General features: G+C 39.5%; 2 protein-coding genes across 2 annotated transcripts in view; both read right to left on the bottom strand.

The window, feature by feature from the left end:
- Window positions 1-13,025: 13,025 nt before the first annotated feature.
- Window positions 13,026-14,715, bottom strand: LOC125178630. Its single transcript, XM_047882846.1, has 4 exons — window positions 14,709-14,715; window positions 14,424-14,486; window positions 13,334-13,639; window positions 13,026-13,101 (listed from the first exon to the last, which is right to left on the bottom strand). Exons 1-4 carry the CDS (start codon window positions 14,713-14,715, stop codon window positions 13,055-13,057), a joined length of 423 nt encoding a protein of 140 aa, XP_047738802.1. The 3' UTR covers window positions 13,026-13,054.
- Window positions 14,716-16,065: 1,350 nt separating this feature from the next.
- Window positions 16,066-18,047, bottom strand: part of LOC108675817 (neurotrimin) — a 39,593-nt gene continuing 37,611 nt past the window's right edge. Inside the window, exons 7-8 of the mRNA XM_018163845.2 lie at window positions 17,784-17,947; window positions 16,066-16,450 (exon numbers count right to left, since the gene is read on the bottom strand). Of these exons, the coding sequence (XP_018019334.2) occupies window positions 16,277-16,450; window positions 17,784-17,947 (338 nt within the window). The 3' untranslated portion in view covers window positions 16,066-16,276. The remainder of the gene's footprint in view (window positions 16,451-17,783; window positions 17,948-18,047) is intronic.

Consider the following 18,047-nt stretch of genomic DNA (forward strand, 5'->3'; position numbering starts at 1 on the left):
GAAGACCAGAAGGAAAAATCAAATGAAGATAATTAGTGGAATGTTTGAAGCCAATCTGGTTTTATCCACTGTAGCATATGTGAAGGTTTAACTTCTTGTCTATTTAATATTTAATTATTTGGTTGAAAGGAAAGTTGAAATCGGCATTTTCACTGCATTTTTATCCAACTTTCTTTGTTTTTTTAGCATTACGTTCAATTTCACTGCTCTGTTCATCATATTGCGGTAAAAATAATTAAATTTTAAATACAATGCATGATCGTGCATCCAAAACCTTTTTAAATACGTGCATACCAAAACCCGCGTTTATATACTTACGTTGACTCACGAGCGTTTACTGTTGATAAAAACTATTCAACATTATTGAATTATTTATATATATAAATGATTCTGAGCCATGTATTCGGCATTTTGTTGTGCTTGTTGAGCATTTGGATCACAGTAGACCAATATTTCGTTTTGTTTCTTTTGCTCTAGAGATGGTAGCAAACTTCAACATGTCAAACATTCCATCACTCTTGAGTAGTAGTTATTAATTAGTAGTTATTAATAGTTCTGTAGTAAGTATTGCCGTATTTATGAATATTTAATTTAGAAGAGGGTCTCCAAATCCAGTTAAATTCAATCGGACATTTGACTTTAAACCAAAAAAAATTAACTCTGCTCAATAAGTCAGCTGCCATCTGCAGTCTGAGGCTGTTAGAACGTAAGTGGATCATTTTAAAGATGAACGGTGACACAAACATGCTTTTTAGTGTCAAAATCGGAGGTCTAATTCGAGCTACAGCAAAACTATCCCTGGGCGCACCACAGGGCAGCTGCTCTGCAAACTTAAACTTGAAAAGTTTGTCGTAATGTTGAAGCTTGGAGCTGAAGTTTTCCGCATCATCGGACTTTCATGATCAAAGTAGTCGAAGAAGTGATCGGTGCGGCACATCAGCGCACAAATTACCCAAGTAACTTAGTGACTTTTTTCACCACATGCAATCCAATAGCAAAAGAACTGCACAAGAAGATTTGGTTCCCTCAGGTTGGAGAAATTGAGGTCAGTAGTCCGGCAAGAGCATGAAGAAACGAACCCAAGTTTTTTCCGGCCACAGGCGAGGTTTGTAAACAACGACCGTGAACTTTTTCTGGCAACTGAAGATTTGTGTAAAAAATTTCATGTAAAATTTTAAGAGAGATCGTTTCCTCTTTTCCCAGCCATAGCAGATGCTGCAAGCAGACATATATGTTCACAAATATAATTTATCACAATTTTTTAATACTGAGAATTTAACTTAAAAAATTTTAATTATGATAAATTTATCAGCCTGGATGTCGCAGTCATTGGGATAATACGAGTCATCGGCTTGAATGATTTATAGGCGACGGTGCCAATTCTTCATTATCATTAGTACAGAAAATAAAATTCCTGTGACAAGCGCTAAAGGAGACCGACCCAAAATATTGTCCCAAATCTAAAAATAATTGGTTTTTCTACTCGAATAATTAAAGTTCCATTGATGTTATTGGCTCTGTTGAGTGTTTATCTTTTTTCAAATTTTCATACGATTTTGTTTATTCGTCGTTTATTCGAAGCGCGTAAATTGCATCGCTCTGATCTGTTATTTAGACAGCATTTTCAATGATCCACTTTTATTTAAATATCTATAATCAAATTAAGGATAATTTAAATTGGCGCGAGTTAGCATATAGACCTGAACAACAAACGGTCGAATGTCGAGAGCAAAGCATTTTTGTTTTTAAATATTACAAATACATGATTAACATGAATTTAACGAAAGATTTTTAGATCAAGGACTGCAAATTTTTGTGTATGGACGAGCTAAAATGAATTGCCTAATTCAGCAGGCTTTTTAATCATTGAGAATCAGCGCCATGCCATCATTGGCCGGCTTTAAGCCACTTATCGACCACCTGATATAAAAGACGGAGATTTTTAACAGGATTATATCGAGCTCCCCAGCAGCACCTGCTACTTCATATACTTCAGCATTTTTTGCGGCTCATTAAAATCAAGAGGCGAATCGTGGCCCTAGGCCGCAGACTGCTCGTTACGTTTACGTTACGCATTGCCATTTAGTGATTGTTCATAGGCCATCAACAACAAGAACTCACTATGAAATAATGAATAATTATATGATATTATTAACTAGTTTACCAATTTCTTTCACTTTCTTAGGATTTGGGACAGTGAATTTATTTTCTTAGTTAATGGAAAAAATAAGCAGTCTCAACAAAGATCTATACTTAGTATATATATAAATATTGTATACTGTTATCATTTAGTGTATTGTAAATTTGTATTCTACCAAGTTGAGATGCTGGGCAAGGGAGTGACAGGTAGAATGCTAACTAGTATTCACTAAAAAAACTCCTGGTTAGGTATGATGTAGTCAGATGTATGGCTGAACATTAACCATTCATGACCCGATATGAATTTGGTTATTCCATTCATGGTCCACTCTGAGAGCTGCGCCGAGCCTCGAGGCGGGGGCGCTGTCTTGCTTGTCCAGGTTCCAGCAACCGCAAATCCTCGTTAAAATCTAAGCCTTGCGTCTCTTGAAAAAAAATCTCCGCTTAACGTCAGCTTTCAAGCATATAAATATTTCTCTGGCGTCCTGGGAAAGAAATTATTGCCTCGGTTTTGCCACGCACTGAAAACACGCATAAGTCTGTCGCAAATAAGCTTTGAAAACTTGTATTTTTCAGCGCTCTCCGTTGCTATTATGTGGCAGCGGCACCCGACAAAGTTGGCACTCGCAAAGAAATAGGTTTTCGCTGCAAAAGTTATCCCGCAGCCTGACTTTACTGTTTTTGCATGTTTGGCTGCTTTTGATATGGAGGTGGACAGCGAGGGCCTGGATTATTGTTCACAGTAATCAACAGTGAATTCTAAAGTAATCCTACTTACCCTCTTAAAATTCTCTAAATTTGAAACCCCGAACAAAGCTTTCCAGGTAATATCGAACGTAAAAAGTGCTGAATATGACCACTGCAATATAAGATATTATTCAGTAACTGCAGCACCATGTGATATTTGAAACTAGAAAACGAGGAAGAGTTACTTAGTTCTAGACTTTAATTTTGATTTTTATTCATAATGTAGTGAACTGATTTAATTATGTCCCTATTAACTTCCCATTGATTTGAAACTTTGAAACTTTTTTATCGTGATGAGTAGAATGCATATTTGAATGTAAAAAATTTTTTCCTTGCAAAAAATTTTCACGAATCACGGTTTGCACCCACATAGAAAATTCAATGCAGCTGATCACAGCACCTGATCAGGAATTTAAAATTGATGGATTAATGTTATTGTAACAGTTTGGTTTGAGGGAAAATCTTGTTACGGAATCTATCATTAAATGTTAGCCGCAAATTAGGAAGGACTTCAATTTATTATTCTTCCTCGAATTCTTTATACTTCACAGAATCCTAGGCTTCAAGACTCTTTTCACATGCAGCTATTTGAAACACAAATTTCCGTCTAAATTTTTATGTGTCAAAACTATTGGGGCAGATGAAAATTTATATATTACTGCATTATTTGCAAATATTTTCTTGATATTGGCATAGTATGACGATTTGTACTTTTTTGATCTGATGTCTGCCATACAAACGCTTCATCACAGTTTTCAACACATATGTACGACCAATGCTGATGCGACTTGAAGTTTTCGTATTTTCCCTTTAGTTTTGTACAGAACCGTAATTAGGAATAGCGCTACCTGCCCGATCATTGCTAATTCTGCTGTTGCTGCAAGTAGCGCATTATAGCTGCGCTACTCCTGAACTTGGTGTATGCATGAAGAGTAGAGTTAGTATCTGTTTGCGTTCATCATCTTTTTCATAGTTGATATAGTTTCACAGTTCTCATAAAATTCTGTTTTTTCTTGACAGAGGAAAATAGACTTTAGATAATATTCTAAAAGAATTGTGAATACTAGGACACCCCTTTCGCGTATGTTGAAGATCGTGTAATGCTGCGAAGTATTAATTTGCATTTTTAACTTACTCGTTGAATTCTGATTACTCTTGTAGATATGAATGCAATATTATTGCTGATAATTTTTAACGTTTTGCGCGGTTATTTGTAGTATTCATATGTAGCATTTATGATCCCTCAGTTTAACAAAAAAAGAAAAATGGAGAAAATGGAGGCTCAAATTTTTAATTTTTCTGTTGTACTTTCCTGGCTTGTTTTGGGTGGCTCTTAAAATTCTAGCCAGGACAGCACACAATTCTTATTATATTCAGTTGTGAACTGCGAGTAAATCCTAGAAACAATGCAGTAAACAATGTTTTTAGAAGCAAGGCACGCGGGTAAATCCAGGAAACTATGTTGGTTTTCAAATATTTCCCAATAACCTCTAACATTCCCACTCGAGATTGTTCACATAATATCAAATTAAATCATTAAACTCTTCTTTTTTGGCGCTTTTTGTTTGCTGTGCTTCTATTTTGACGCTGAATGCATCTAGCAAAGAGGGGATGTAAAGTGATTGACTACCATCACATCATCTCTCTTAATTGTCAGATTTTTATTTCGGCTCAAACTGAACACTGTTGCAAAATTATATGAATAAACATATCGCGTAGTTACTTACATAAATATTCTAACCAATGCACGCGCAAAAAATGCGCAGCTGCTTCATTGCAATGATCAAAATCATTTTAATTGTTTAATAAATCTTGTAATAGTGTATATAATAGTGATGCCAGGGTTTAATACGCCAGTTGTTCGATTCCATAACCGAATTCTTCCAGCTAGCTAGGGTTAAAACCCGCAACCCCCTGATCCAATCTTTCAATTCTCCACCACCCTGTCACCTCGCCCATTTAAACCAGAATTATCAGATGAAGCTGGGATCGAACCCGCAACTCAATGCTCCTATCTCGGCACTCGTTTTTGTAACCACAGGGTCCTGCCAAAATAACTGGGCCACCTTGCCCCAAATGACTAAATAAAAAATTTCAAATCAGAAGACGTCATTTCCAGATTATAAATTGGATGATTAGCGCAATTAAAAATGTTTGTTTCTCTGCTGCAAAATTTTTAGAGCTGTCATTTTCCTCGCTGGCTTCATTGCATTCATTTCAAAACGTACATAATACTGCCTGTTTCTTTCTATTAGCATGTTTATAATTTTCTGTTTCTTTGCATTATCATACTAACAACTTGTACTTGGGTTTCAACAGTTTCGACCTTCAACTGTTATGTTTTACGGAAGTTTGTTTCACCATTTGGCCAACTGTATTGACAGGGTGCCAATCACTGCCAAATGAGAAACCATTGTTCAATATATATCTAATTCAGCTCATAGTCCTTCTCAAGAAAAATTTGAAACAAGAAAAAAACTACCCCGAGCAGCGATATAGATGCGATGCATTTCAGTCTCCCCCTACCTTCTTTTTTCGAAAGATTGTAACTAAATCGAGTAGAAAATAATATATTTTTCTTCGGTCTTGTCTGTTTTAATAAAATTCAACACAACAGAAGATGAGCTTACGAAGATTCGTATTGAGAACCGCGAGCCCACAGGCAGGCTTTGCTTGCGCCCCATGGTATTCTATCTCAACGTTGAGTCACTCGTCGCAACTACATGAGGCAACCCACCAAGTTTTCTGCCAGATCCACGCCTGTGTTGGTGGGCGGTATCCTCAGTGCTTGTTATGGTCACCGAAACTCAGAACAATCACGTTCCCCTCAACTCACGATATCTACTGCTTAGCGGATACTTGCTTGAAGTCATTTGCAGTCAACAAACAGGGCGCTGGTATTAGTCATCGTCTGTGTGGCTTGAGGGGATCGGACGAATCCAACACCGAAAGCGTACTGATATTTGCAATGATAACGAATAATTGTATCATATGAGTAGATTTGAATTACAAGTCCAGGAATTTGTATCCATGAAAAATGAACGTAATGTTTATTTGGTTTGAATACATGAATTTAATCGCTGGTGTATCGAGATTAAGGGTTACGGACATGGCGGTATTCAAGATAATAGGATTCCAAAATTACATGAATTATCAACCCAGGGCCTAGCCAGACTAAGCTGCTGTTCATATATCACGCAGCGCATCACTACCATTATACTCCTAATAATTTTACGATATTCTACGCGGCAAGAATAATCATTTAGGTGAGGCAGCTGGTCTCACTCTCCGGAATGTTTTCACCCAGGGCCTAGCCAGACTAAGCTGCTGTTCATATATCACGCAGCGCATCACTATCATTATACTCCTAATAATTTTACGATATTCTACGCGGCAAGAATCATCATTTAGGTGAGGTAGCTGGTCTCCGGAATGTTTCGCGCAGACATTGTGAATTTACTTGGCGTTCACCGTGGTATTGATTGACGCGTGATGATCGCAGTTCACCATCAGACGCGTATATTCCATTACTGCTTTCCATTGTAGCAGAGCCAAACATTATTCAACCTACAAACAAAATTGGAAGATTAATGGAATATTATTAGCCGTCAACCATCTGTAGTTACTGAATACGTAAAGGTTTTAGCGCTCACTAAACTATTTACTATGTACATGGCCTTACAAATCATGACTGTGAAATGTTGCTGTCGATGGTGAACAGTTCTGTTTTGTATTTAGTTCCTGAGGACTGAGGATAAAAAAATCACAGATATGCAATTAACTCGAGATTTGGATGAGCCAGAGGACAGATAATTGCAACATTATAACACTTTAGTCTGCCCTATAACTTATTTTTTCTGTGCCAAAGGAAATTAATAGAGGAGTAACTATTGTATTTTTCCTAAGCCGCTATGTAAAACAGTAAATTAACAGTAATTTCTCTTCAACGGTAATTTAAAACAGCGAATAAGAGTCACGTTAAACGAAATTAGGTGGCAGTAAGTGCACTTTAGTTAAACCATCTAATGACTAATTATTACACTGCCAAGATTAAAATTTTCCCATTAATAGCTGAAATCGCTTAGGTAGCTGTTAGCCTGTAAAGTGACTTGTTTACAATAAATTTGAAATCTCGCTGCCCGATCGTCATTCGTCCACTTCTATTAACAATTAGATAGGAGTTAATTCAGCTAGTGATAATCTTGCAGCTCCAAAAATGAGGGGAATGCTCCAGTCGCGGCGTGGGAGGTAGATTCCGCGCAGGAGCCAAGAGTTGCATTATTGCATCCAAATCTCTTTTGTTCATCCGATCACTGTTTTAAATTATTTTCCCGCTGATTTGGGAGCAAAGTGATCTGAAAGTATTCCACAAACCGACACATTCATCCATCCATCACAGTAATTCTAGACATGGTACTGTGAATCAGTGCATGAGGTCCTGTTGCCGACCGGTTGATTTGGGCAACCGGGCGGGTGGGCGGCTATGGGCTGCAAGAATGGGCTACTATTTGCTAGTCTGCTGTTGTCAACAATATCTAAGTTCGAGTGAATTTCAATTAATGAAATGTTTCTTCCCAAGTTCCCAGCAATCGTCCTGGACACTTCATCATCTCTTCATGTAGAGCAGAAGCTAGTCTTCTGGATCTATAAAAAAAAATATGTTCTGTCGAGGGGGGCTAACTTGGAGAAATGTCCCCTGCTCCTTCAACGCTAATTTAAAAAAAAAACGGCCATGCGTAAGTTGCTCTGCTTAATTTTAGATTTCGACGGTGGTGAGATTACTGAGATAATATTCTTTCAAACGACCGCGACTGTTTTGTACAAACTTTCGAAGACTTATCTAATAAAATACTTTTATATCAAATCCGTTAAATCTGCGAAAATATTACAATAATATTCTAATCCAATGCCTAAGCCTAAGCTTAGTAAAGAGGATCATTTCAAAGACGGACACTGATCTTATCATGATTCTTATCTCATGTTTATGTAAATATGAAGCAGTTTCCCCAGCTCAACGTCGTTTTCGTCGTTACTAAGTAGAAAACTTCTGCTGTTGATCACAAACTAAATATTAACAATTATTAGGATGGAGCATTGTAATGTTATAGACTCTAATTATAAAGAATATGTATTCATCGAAATTGTTAAAGTAAAAAAATTATTAGGATTTTTTGTAATACTCAATTATTCAGATTTTTTATTCATAACACATTAGTTAATTCATAATTAGTAGGTTCGTCATTTTCTGTAATCGGTAGTTTTATGGTGTTCTTCACCTATTATGACCTATAGAGCGTTTGGGCTCCGACATTTAAAGTTTTTGAAAAAGAAGAGATACGAGCGGGAGAAGACAGATAGTACTGGAAGAGAATGAAGAGAGCATCAGTCGTAAGAGGTTGCAAGAGAGTCCAGGCTTAGTTATCACCATTTCGTCTAAACGATTAAGCCGGGTGAACGTGATAAGTATCCAACCAATGTATTTGTGTCTACGTAACCCCGCCTTTGTGACTGTGATGCTTTTGACCCAAGTTTTACCCACTGATCAAAGATACCTTAGCGTCATCGTGGTGACTTGTCAGTGAACTATTTTTCTGATCACCATTGGATCTTGAGCGAACGGTGCAACCTCAACCAACAACCTAATTGCTATTTGCTGGCTGAACCCGTCCACCCAAATCATCATCTATTGTTATTATTTATCTGCCTGGCTAGCAATTTAAAATGTTCTTTAATGACATCCGAGGGCTAGTAAACAATATCGCAGAAGTATAAGCTTGGAGATGGATACTCCTGACAGTACCGGGCTCTTCAACCAGTGACGTCATCGAGACGCAATATGCGCGTCATATGGATACGCCTTCTTAAGATAGTTGTCCGTGGCAGTTGTCAAGCTCTGTTGTCAAGCTTAAAGTTACAATATAATTTAACGGCTTAGTTTACCAGTACAAAGATGACTGGTGTAAATTAAGAATAACTTGCGTTTTTGCCAAGTTTTTTCCATTAAAATATTAATTTCATATTCTTTCATTGTGCACCTCATATTACTGGCCAATTTATCAACGCAATGTACAGTAGACGTTCGATCGCAGTCAGCACATGTTAGTGGTTCCCCGCTACAGCATTCATGTGCAAATATTCCTGCCTATTATTTGAACATGTAATTTAAAAGTAAAATTTTTATACTGTTTTAAGCGTCTACAGATGGCTATGGGCTTAATAACTTCCAAGTAAGTTTATGGAAGATTATTCGTATATTATTCGTCGCAATCAACCCGTGTAAAGTAAAAATGCTTTTATATTTTCTAACGTAACAACGGCGCTTCCAATAAACGGCAGAGATAAACTATGCTAGTGAATTTCAATCAAATTGCTTCGCTTTCTTCATGTTTTCCCTATGACAGACACAGCTATAAGCTTCAAATGAGTCATCAATTCATCATGTTAATTTTTTATCTCATTACATGAATTTAGAAAGCTAATTTCTCAGTGAAAGCTTCATAGTTCCCTAAATTTGTTATAACGTGTACATAACTTTTAACTTCAGGACACAATTAACATGATATTTAATAAAGGAAGATTATACATACTGGAAGGAAACGTACTAAAGATGGCATTCGTTCTTCATTGATATATCAGCCTAAAAACAGCTCGGTAACAGTGCCGGGTTCTACTATTGCCGAGTTCAACTTTAAGTTTAATAGATAGAGCCATGAATTTGGGAAAAAATGCACTCCACTCAACTTGATAATTTATTATTTAACGTTAACGAATATTCTTGCACACTCACTGTACATGGAGGTAAAATATTTCTCATCCAAGGTGGTATAGTAAAACAAAAATGGGCCTGCAATGGATTCTGATGCAGTCCTTCGAAGCAGCTAAGGAGAATAAATTATTATAATAAGCCAAATTATAAGAACAGAATTTTCTGGCTCAAAAGAGTAAGCTTGATTTGGCTTGCAGCGTGACATTTCTGTTCCACACCATCTGACTGAATGCTAAAAATAATGCGACTTAGTGTGAAATTTTACCCTTTTTTCTCCGAGTTTCGGGACATGTTGTCTAGTAATAGTCAATTCATGACACATATGCAAATCAGATGAACGTTTCTTTCTGTCTATCTAGCTAAAAAAACAGCAATAAAACACAATTTTCCCAAAACAGCAGTTGTAACGTCTGATTTTGCAAAACTAAATAAAAAATATGATGATACGTCACACTATAACCTTTGTAAAGCGGTAACCGCATAAATCTGGTGAAGTAGCGTCGCGAGCACTGCAGTGGTGAGCACAGAAATCGAGTTTCTCAAGAAGCAGAATTGGGGAGGTGATGCAATACCTACAAAAAAATCTTCATGGGCTGTGAGATCACTGCAAAATTAGTGTAAACATATTTTTTCTTGTGTTTTTTAGAAAACAAATTTACACAGGCGCGATAATAATAATAGAACCTCCTACTTGAGATATTGAGACAAACAAAACCTGCAATATTATAATACAATATATTGGCATCCTGAGGTCAACACTGTAAAGTTCACAATGACTATACAAACGTACGTAAGGAGACACTTATCTTCTCTACATTCATGTTGTTGATCTCGCATTTCTTAAGTTATCTTACTTCGATGTTGGTTCAGTTGCACCTTACAGAGCCTAAGTCTTTTCTTCTGATACAATAAAAATGAGGACTCATAATCTTTAAACGCTAGACGCCTCCGAACATGAGTTATGAAAATTCGAAATCTCAATATTTTTGAAGTTTGGATGGAAACTATTTCCATTTGTCTGTCTTCTTATCAATTCAGAATTTTGATTAAACTTGCAGGTGTCGAGTTAATGAGGTGAATGAACACAAATTTGAGCAATGATCGAATAATTGTTTTAATTTAACCACTTTAGACTATAGTGGGATCGATTGAAATTAGTGTTACGATTGCAAAATTACGATATATTAGCAAGTTATAATCAGTTCCTTATAATATTTTCATGTTTCGCATTAGCGTTATAAGTTTATTCGCCTCAACTTTGACGCAACTCCAACTTTCTCTGTTTCATATATACAGTCTTCCGCAAACATCAAAATCATTAAATGCTTCTAATAAATTTGCATTTATTCCCCTCTAAGAATAAACTTACGCCTTATAGCGCCGAAATCTTGTACCTGTTCGGCATATTTTTGATGTAAATGCTCGACACAACTAACGTACGTAAACAAAACCGCGACTCTTAACTCCATAATCGTCCTCGAAAATAATCGTCCTCGAACTTGAGGGACAGGCTTTGCATCCACCCAACCGCTGAAGTTACATCCACCCAACCGCTGAACTTACATCCACCAAACCACTGAACTCGCATCCACCCAACCGCTGAACTTACATCAACCGAACAACTGAACTTGCATCCACCCAACCACTGAACTTGCATCCACCGAACCTCTCAACTTGCATCCACCGAACCTCTCAACTTGCATCCACCCAACCACTGAACTTGCATCCACCACTGAAATTGCAACCCCCCAAGCACTGAACTTGCATCCACCCCAACCACTGAAATTGCAACCCCCCAAGCACTGAACTTGCATCCACCCCAACCACGTAATCACTTCGATTCATCCACACAAAGGAATCCCAAACTGGACTAAATTGCCCTCAGGATAAAGACTAGGAAACTCTTTGGTGTTTTAGTTCATCTATGACGAGGTATGTTGTCACAATATTTATCGTAGCCATTAAGATGAGTGAAAAGGTTTTGCAATTTCAGGCTCACGCGGACCGCACAGTTTCAGCCATCGAAGTGTCCGCAATCATTGCTGCCAGTGATGATAGTTAATTATAACCGCAGCTTGCAAGTTCGTGACCAGTGACGATAGTTGTAATTGTACATATAGTTGATTACTATTGGTAGTGTGGAGCTCACGATTAACAACCGTTGACAGAATTCTGAGGTAGCTATATTGGTTGCTACAATACCCGTGACTTATTATAATAATTTTATTCACTATGAAATTCGAATGGGATTTATCGATGATTGAAGGCCTTATCTAAACAATGCTCATTCATCTTATCATAATTTGATTTAGGTCCCCACTTCATTGGCAGCAGAGCATCCCTTAGACCCGAGCTCTACTGCCCGCGCTGCCCTCGGTGTGAATTTAAACGTCGAACGTACCCGTCGCTCTATCTTGGCCTGGTTATATTGTTCGTTCTGACCACCGCGGTCTGTGAAACTCCTTGTTGCCAATCAATCCAAAGTTTCGTATCATTTTACAACGAATTGGTTGTAAATCTCCCCAAAAGCGAACAGAGAAAACCTCGTGATTTTACAACGAATTCTATTTAACGTTAGTTAATCTTCACCCAAAAACGAACAGAGCAATTCAATTATATACTTATCGAATTAGCAATAATTGTTTTCCGATTCTGTGCAAATTATAAATTTCAAAATCAGAAAACGCTTTCGCCAGTTTGGTGGTCAGACGTCATCCTCTTGACAGGCCGGTCCAACAATGGGCGCTGTCTGCTGCCGCAAGCGCCGCCTTTTTAGCGCATTTTCTCATTTATGTAAAAAATGCACTATTGTGCTCGCCATGTCCGTCTGTCTGTCTGTCTGTCCGTCCGTCTGTCTGCGTCGACGAGAAAATGCGCTCTCTGTCACTCACTGCAGTGAGTACTGAGTTATATTTTTTTCCCCTTCAGCGTGAAATACGAACGTCGTCCCGTATCCTTGTAATGCAGGTGCAGATAATTCGTGTTGTTTGCTGCAGTTCCCATGCGGACCTCAACAGCGACTCTGCAGCAACAGCAGCATCAGCGATGGCGCTACGCCTGCCCGAAGCAAAGACATTAATTTCACTGCAGTGAGTACTGAGTTATATTTTTTTCCCCTTCAGCGTGAAATACGAACGTCGTCCCGTATCCTTGTAATGCAGGTGCAGATAATTCGTATATTGTGCTCGCCATGTCCGTCTGTCTGTCTGTCTGTCTGTCCGTCCGTCTGTCCGTCCGTCCGTGACCTCAAGTTTTCGTCGACGAGAAAATGCGCTCTCTGACACTCACTGCAGTGAGTACTGAGTTATATTTTTTTCCATTAGCCTGAAATACGCACGTCGTCCCGTATCCTCGTAATGCAGGTGCAGTTAATTCGTGTTTGCTGCAGCTCCCATGCCGACCTCAACAGCGACTCTGCAGCAACAGCAGCATCAGCGATGGCGCTACGCCTGCCCGAAGCAAAGACATTAATTTCACGCAAGTTACAAAATTGAAATTATGTCTCTGAGGCCTGATCGAATAGAATTATTGATGTTTTAGAGCATTATTCGAATAGTGATTTTTTAATATTACAAGTCATGTGATATTATATAATTTTATAATTATTCGCCATCCAACAGTAGTTTTTCTCATTCATTTTATTTCTAACTATGCAGAGACCTATTCTAAACCGTAACAAACCTATGGACTTGACAGCGGAAGCCCCAGAATTGAAGATATTGAAGAAATTTCCTGCTTCCTCCCCAACCCCCCCACCTCGACCTCTCCCATCCTCCATGATCCCCTCATCGAAAGGAAGTCCATCCCCATAACCCCTGTCAGTGTAGCTGGGGTCAAACTCGACGTTTCTGTAGCTGGGGTTGTAGAGGACGCTGTTGTTGCTGTGTCTGTTGGGGCTGTAGCGGCTTGGGGAGTGCAAGTCGTGGTAGGGATCACTCCCCGCCGACAGCTGGTGAGGGGGAGGCTTCTTGGCAATTTTGTGTGATCCTTGTGAGGAATGGAAAAGGCAAGTAAGAGGTAAAGATAAGTGGGAAAAGAAAAATATTTTAAGGAACAAATTATCAAATTGAACTAGCGTATAATGATATTATAATATACATATAAGTGACTGGTTAGTGGCCATTAATTCATCGCTTCCAAAACTGAAATCAAAAGATAAAAATTTTCGATCAACTTGCTCTTAATTAGAGCAAAAGGTGCCAAGTAGGCACCTCTAATTTCCAAAATGTGTCCTAATTTTGCTAATATTTCTCCGTGGAAGCAAAGCTTCATAGCATTTGGGTTGAATGCATAGAAGCAATCAGAAGCCTGTTGGAACAATTTTCAACGCCCGCGCGTTGAATGCATCAAACAGAAGACTGTTGTGGCAACTATTTTCAACGCTCTCGCGTTGGATGCATAGAGACAAACAGAGACCTGTTGTAACAAATATATTCAACGCATTGAGAAAAAATTTAGTTCCCATTAACAGGTCAAGTGTATTTATATTTACTACATTTCCAATAAAACCCACAAATGGAGTGAAAAGAATTATTAGAGCGACATGAAGTAATTAATCATATTCATACTCAACAAGAAGTACTGCATTTAAATGAAGGACCTCACCGCTGGATGATACGGTTTTAGAACCAGTAATGATTATTTTGGTGCACGGTAATGAAAAACAAAGTCAGTTCTATAATCTTATGAACAGTGATATTTAAAACTTCATTTCAAGTTAAACTAAACTAAGGATTGTCACTGCATTCATTAAAAGACTATCGGCAATCACCTTTGAAGATTTTGTCGAGAAAGAAGGGCGGGCTCGTCGGCACTGGTGTTGGAGGTTGCGATTCTGAAGAAAAATACAACAAAGTAAACTGTAGATTTCCAGTGACATTTTCAGTCATACATTGTAAATATTTAGACGCAATACATTGTAATTAGTCACAAGACTTAAGGAATATTTTCACTTCAAACTCAGCACTAAATTCATAAGTGTTTTATTTGCCTAAACCAGTAATTACATATATGAAAAATAAATTTCACTTACTTACAATTTAATTTGAAAGTTTGCCTCGCATGTTTTTGCTCTACGGCTAATGAATGCGTGAAAATAGCAGGCTAGGATAATCAATGAGGCATGTAATTCCTGCCGCTTCATTACCATTCCTAATGAAACATTCCAAGTCACGGCAAAACGCGCCTGGAATTCAACGACAGACGAGACGTCGACTGAAGTGCGCGTCTGAAATCAGCGTCTCGTGAACGCGGCACTCTGAGTAAACAATTAGAAACGTCGTCTGCTGCGATGGCAACCGAGTTCTAAATACCAGGCCTTGCCATGCTGCTGCGCGATTTCGTGCTTCCAGGGAATCAGAGATGACTTTAGAACTGCAGGAAGAATTACTAGGAATATAAGTTTGTTTGCCATAATTTGTTCGCACCAAACGTAGGAGTTGGAATGAAATAATTAGATCCACATTAATGTTTCGATTTCTGATGCATTCATTAGCCCTTCTTTAGGCAATGGCATTAATTTGATGAAAAACTAAAACGAATTACTCCATAGTACTTGTACGCTTCGTGCTGCAATTATTGTACCAAACCTCACTCCATCATGAACGTTTGACCGCTGCAGCCGTCCAGGCAGAATAAGCAAGCTTATGTGCTGAACATAGTCGCTGAGAAATAAAACTTAATTTAGAACTTCAATGCTTACAACATGTCGAATTACTATGCAAGCTGATTATTTTGAAATAAATAGATGTTCTCTTGATTAAGTAACCACTGGGAGCAATAAATAATACGGGGTTGTGATCCGTTAGCCGCCGTGTGCATACGGCCTCGCGACCGTGAACGTTAGTTGCCGTGTAGGCCGACGTCGCAATCAGCAAGGAAAGGCCGTGTGGGTTTTTCGTCGTCCGTGTGACCCGAATAAGAAGAAGGATGAGATCGCAGCCGCACTTCTTGACGCTAGCAAAAACTTCCGCTCCTGCCTCTTCATTGGCTGATGAAGTAACCTTCGATTCTTATCTGAATTTTTTGCTTAAATCCGCAGGATAGAACAAGACATCTTTGAGCCTTTCGTTTTTCATTTTTCCTGACTGAACCACATCTTCCTCTTATTATTCCTAGACGCAACGGCAAGAGATAAAAACATTTTCGCGCGATGTCAAGACTATTTATCATAAAAAAAAATCTGAACCAATAACGTTGATGTTGAATCATCATTTAAGAACCCATTATTTATTTAATATAATACTTCATAACATATCACGAACTCGGAGTCAAATAAGTTTTCAATAATAGATAGGTAGGTATTATTTGTCGCGAAAAGCAAAATCAAAACTACCTTGACGTTTTACAAAAAAATCTCATGAATGGGATATCTTCTTATTGTAGCCTACGTCTGAATTTTGTTATGTGGTCGTAATGCTTTTCGTTCCTGTCTAATAATGATCGCTGCGATCATCGAGATAATTGAATATTGGATCGTAAACTCGACGTTCATTATTGATTTGGATTATTTTGCTTAAAGTGAATTTTACCAGTTCTGTCTAATGAAGATATTGTTTAGGACCAAACATTCAACAACATTCTACAGTCCATGTCTATCAAAAAATTATCAGTGAGGAATGATCTTCAGATAAAGTGTAGGTATGCCGCTTTGACCCGACAAGACTCACTGTAGAGCTTCATTTCGCCCTCCGTTTCGCCACGGGAGTTCTTGGCCACACATTTGTACGAGCCAAAGTCTTCTTCTTGCAGGTCCTTGACCGTGAGCTTCATGTGAGTGCGGTACGGCTCCGTCCCAGGCTGCAAAGTAAGGCTTCATTTGAGTGTGGTACGGCTCCGTCCCAGGCTGCAAAGTAAGGCGTCATGTGAGTGCGGTACGGCTCCGTCCCAGGCTGCAAAGTAAGGCGTCATGTGAGTGCGGCACGGTTCCGTCCCAGGCTGCAAAGTTGGGCGTCATGTTAGTGCCTTACGGCTCTGTCTCAGGCTACAAAGTAAGGCGTCATGTGAGTGCCTTACGGCTCCGTTCCAGGCTGCAAAGTAAGGCGTTATGTGAGTGCCTTATACGGCTTCGTCTCAGGCTGCAAAGGAAGGCATCATGTGAGTGCCTTAGGCTCCGTACCAAGAGACATGGTAAACATTACCTAAATTATCGCACGCAAAACTCCCATTCAATGCGGTAAAGCTTCAAAATGACGTTGAAAACTTTGCAGTGAACGGTCTCTATTTTTGTAAGTATGTGAAAATTATCGTTCAATGGTTTCTTATTCCATTTATCCTACTCCTCGTTGCGCTCTAGACATTGCTCACCTACGCAAACAGTATCAGCGATGTGAAAGGATCGACCATCCACCAGAGGGAATTGATCGCTCGCAAGAGGGATATTAATCACCCCAGTGTGGTGTACAGATCACCCTCGTGAGGGGTACAGATCACCCCCGTGAGGGGTGTAGACCACCTGTGAGAGGGTTAGATCACCTCCGTGAGAGGTACAGATCACCCCCGTGAGGGATATAGATCCCCCCCCGTGAGGGGTAATAGATCACCCCCGTGAGGGGTATAGATCACCCCTTGAAGGTAAATAGATCACCCTCGTAAGGGGTATAGATCACCCCCGTGAGGGGTATAGATCACCCCAGTTAGGGGTAATAGATCACCCCCGTGAGGGGTTATAGATCACCCCCGTGAGGGGTTATAGATCACCCCCGTGATGGGTAATAGACCACCCCCGTGAAGGTATAGATCACCCCCGTGAGGGGACAGATTACCCTCGTGAGGGGTAATAGATCACCCTCGTGAGGGTACAGATCACCTTCGTGAGGGGTAATAGATCACCCCCGAGGGTATAGATCACCCTCGTGAGGGGTGTAGATCACCCCCGTGAGGGGCATAGATCACCCTCGTGAGGGGTAATAGATCCTTCTCGTGAGGGTTAATAGATCACCCTCGTGAGGGGTTATAAATCACCCCCGTGAGAGGTACACATCACCCCCGTTAGGGTTACAGATCACCCCGTGAGGGGTACGGATCACACACTTACGGAGTATAAATGACCCCTTGTATGGTATGAATCACCCCCGTGAAGGGTTCAGATCACCCATGTTGAGGGTATATATCACCCGCACTGGACACCCACAGTCTCGGAGATGAAGAACTTGTCGCTGTGGTGGATCATGGCCCCAGGCCCGCGGGTCCAGTAAGTCAGGGCTTGGGGATGAGCCTCAATTGTGCACTCCAGCGTGAAGCTGAACCCCAAGGGGGCGCCCACTAGCTGGTGGGGGATGTTCATCATGGGGGGGACTGTGGGAGGAAGTTTGTATACATTTATAATTGTTAGTGAAAGAAAATTGTGATGCTGGTTCCACATCCTCCTCAATTGTGGACGGTAAAAGACAGAACT

Source organism: Hyalella azteca, unplaced genomic scaffold (genome assembly GCF_000764305.2).
Source record: "Hyalella azteca isolate HAZT.00-mixed unplaced genomic scaffold, Hazt_2.0.2 contig11457, whole genome shotgun sequence".
Lineage (NCBI taxonomy): Eukaryota > Metazoa > Arthropoda > Malacostraca > Amphipoda > Hyalellidae > Hyalella > Hyalella azteca.

Coding starts and splice junctions, on each gene's coding strand:
- LOC125178630 (XM_047882846.1), bottom strand. Junction 13,640..14,423: donor TCTCGACAAAATCTTCAAAG/GTGATTGCCGAT, acceptor ATTCCTCACAAG/GATCACACAAAATTGCCAAG. Junction 13,102..13,333: donor TTCCGCTGTCAAGTCCATAG/GTTTGTTACGGT, acceptor TGCTTCGGGCAG/GCGTAGCGCCATCGCTGATG.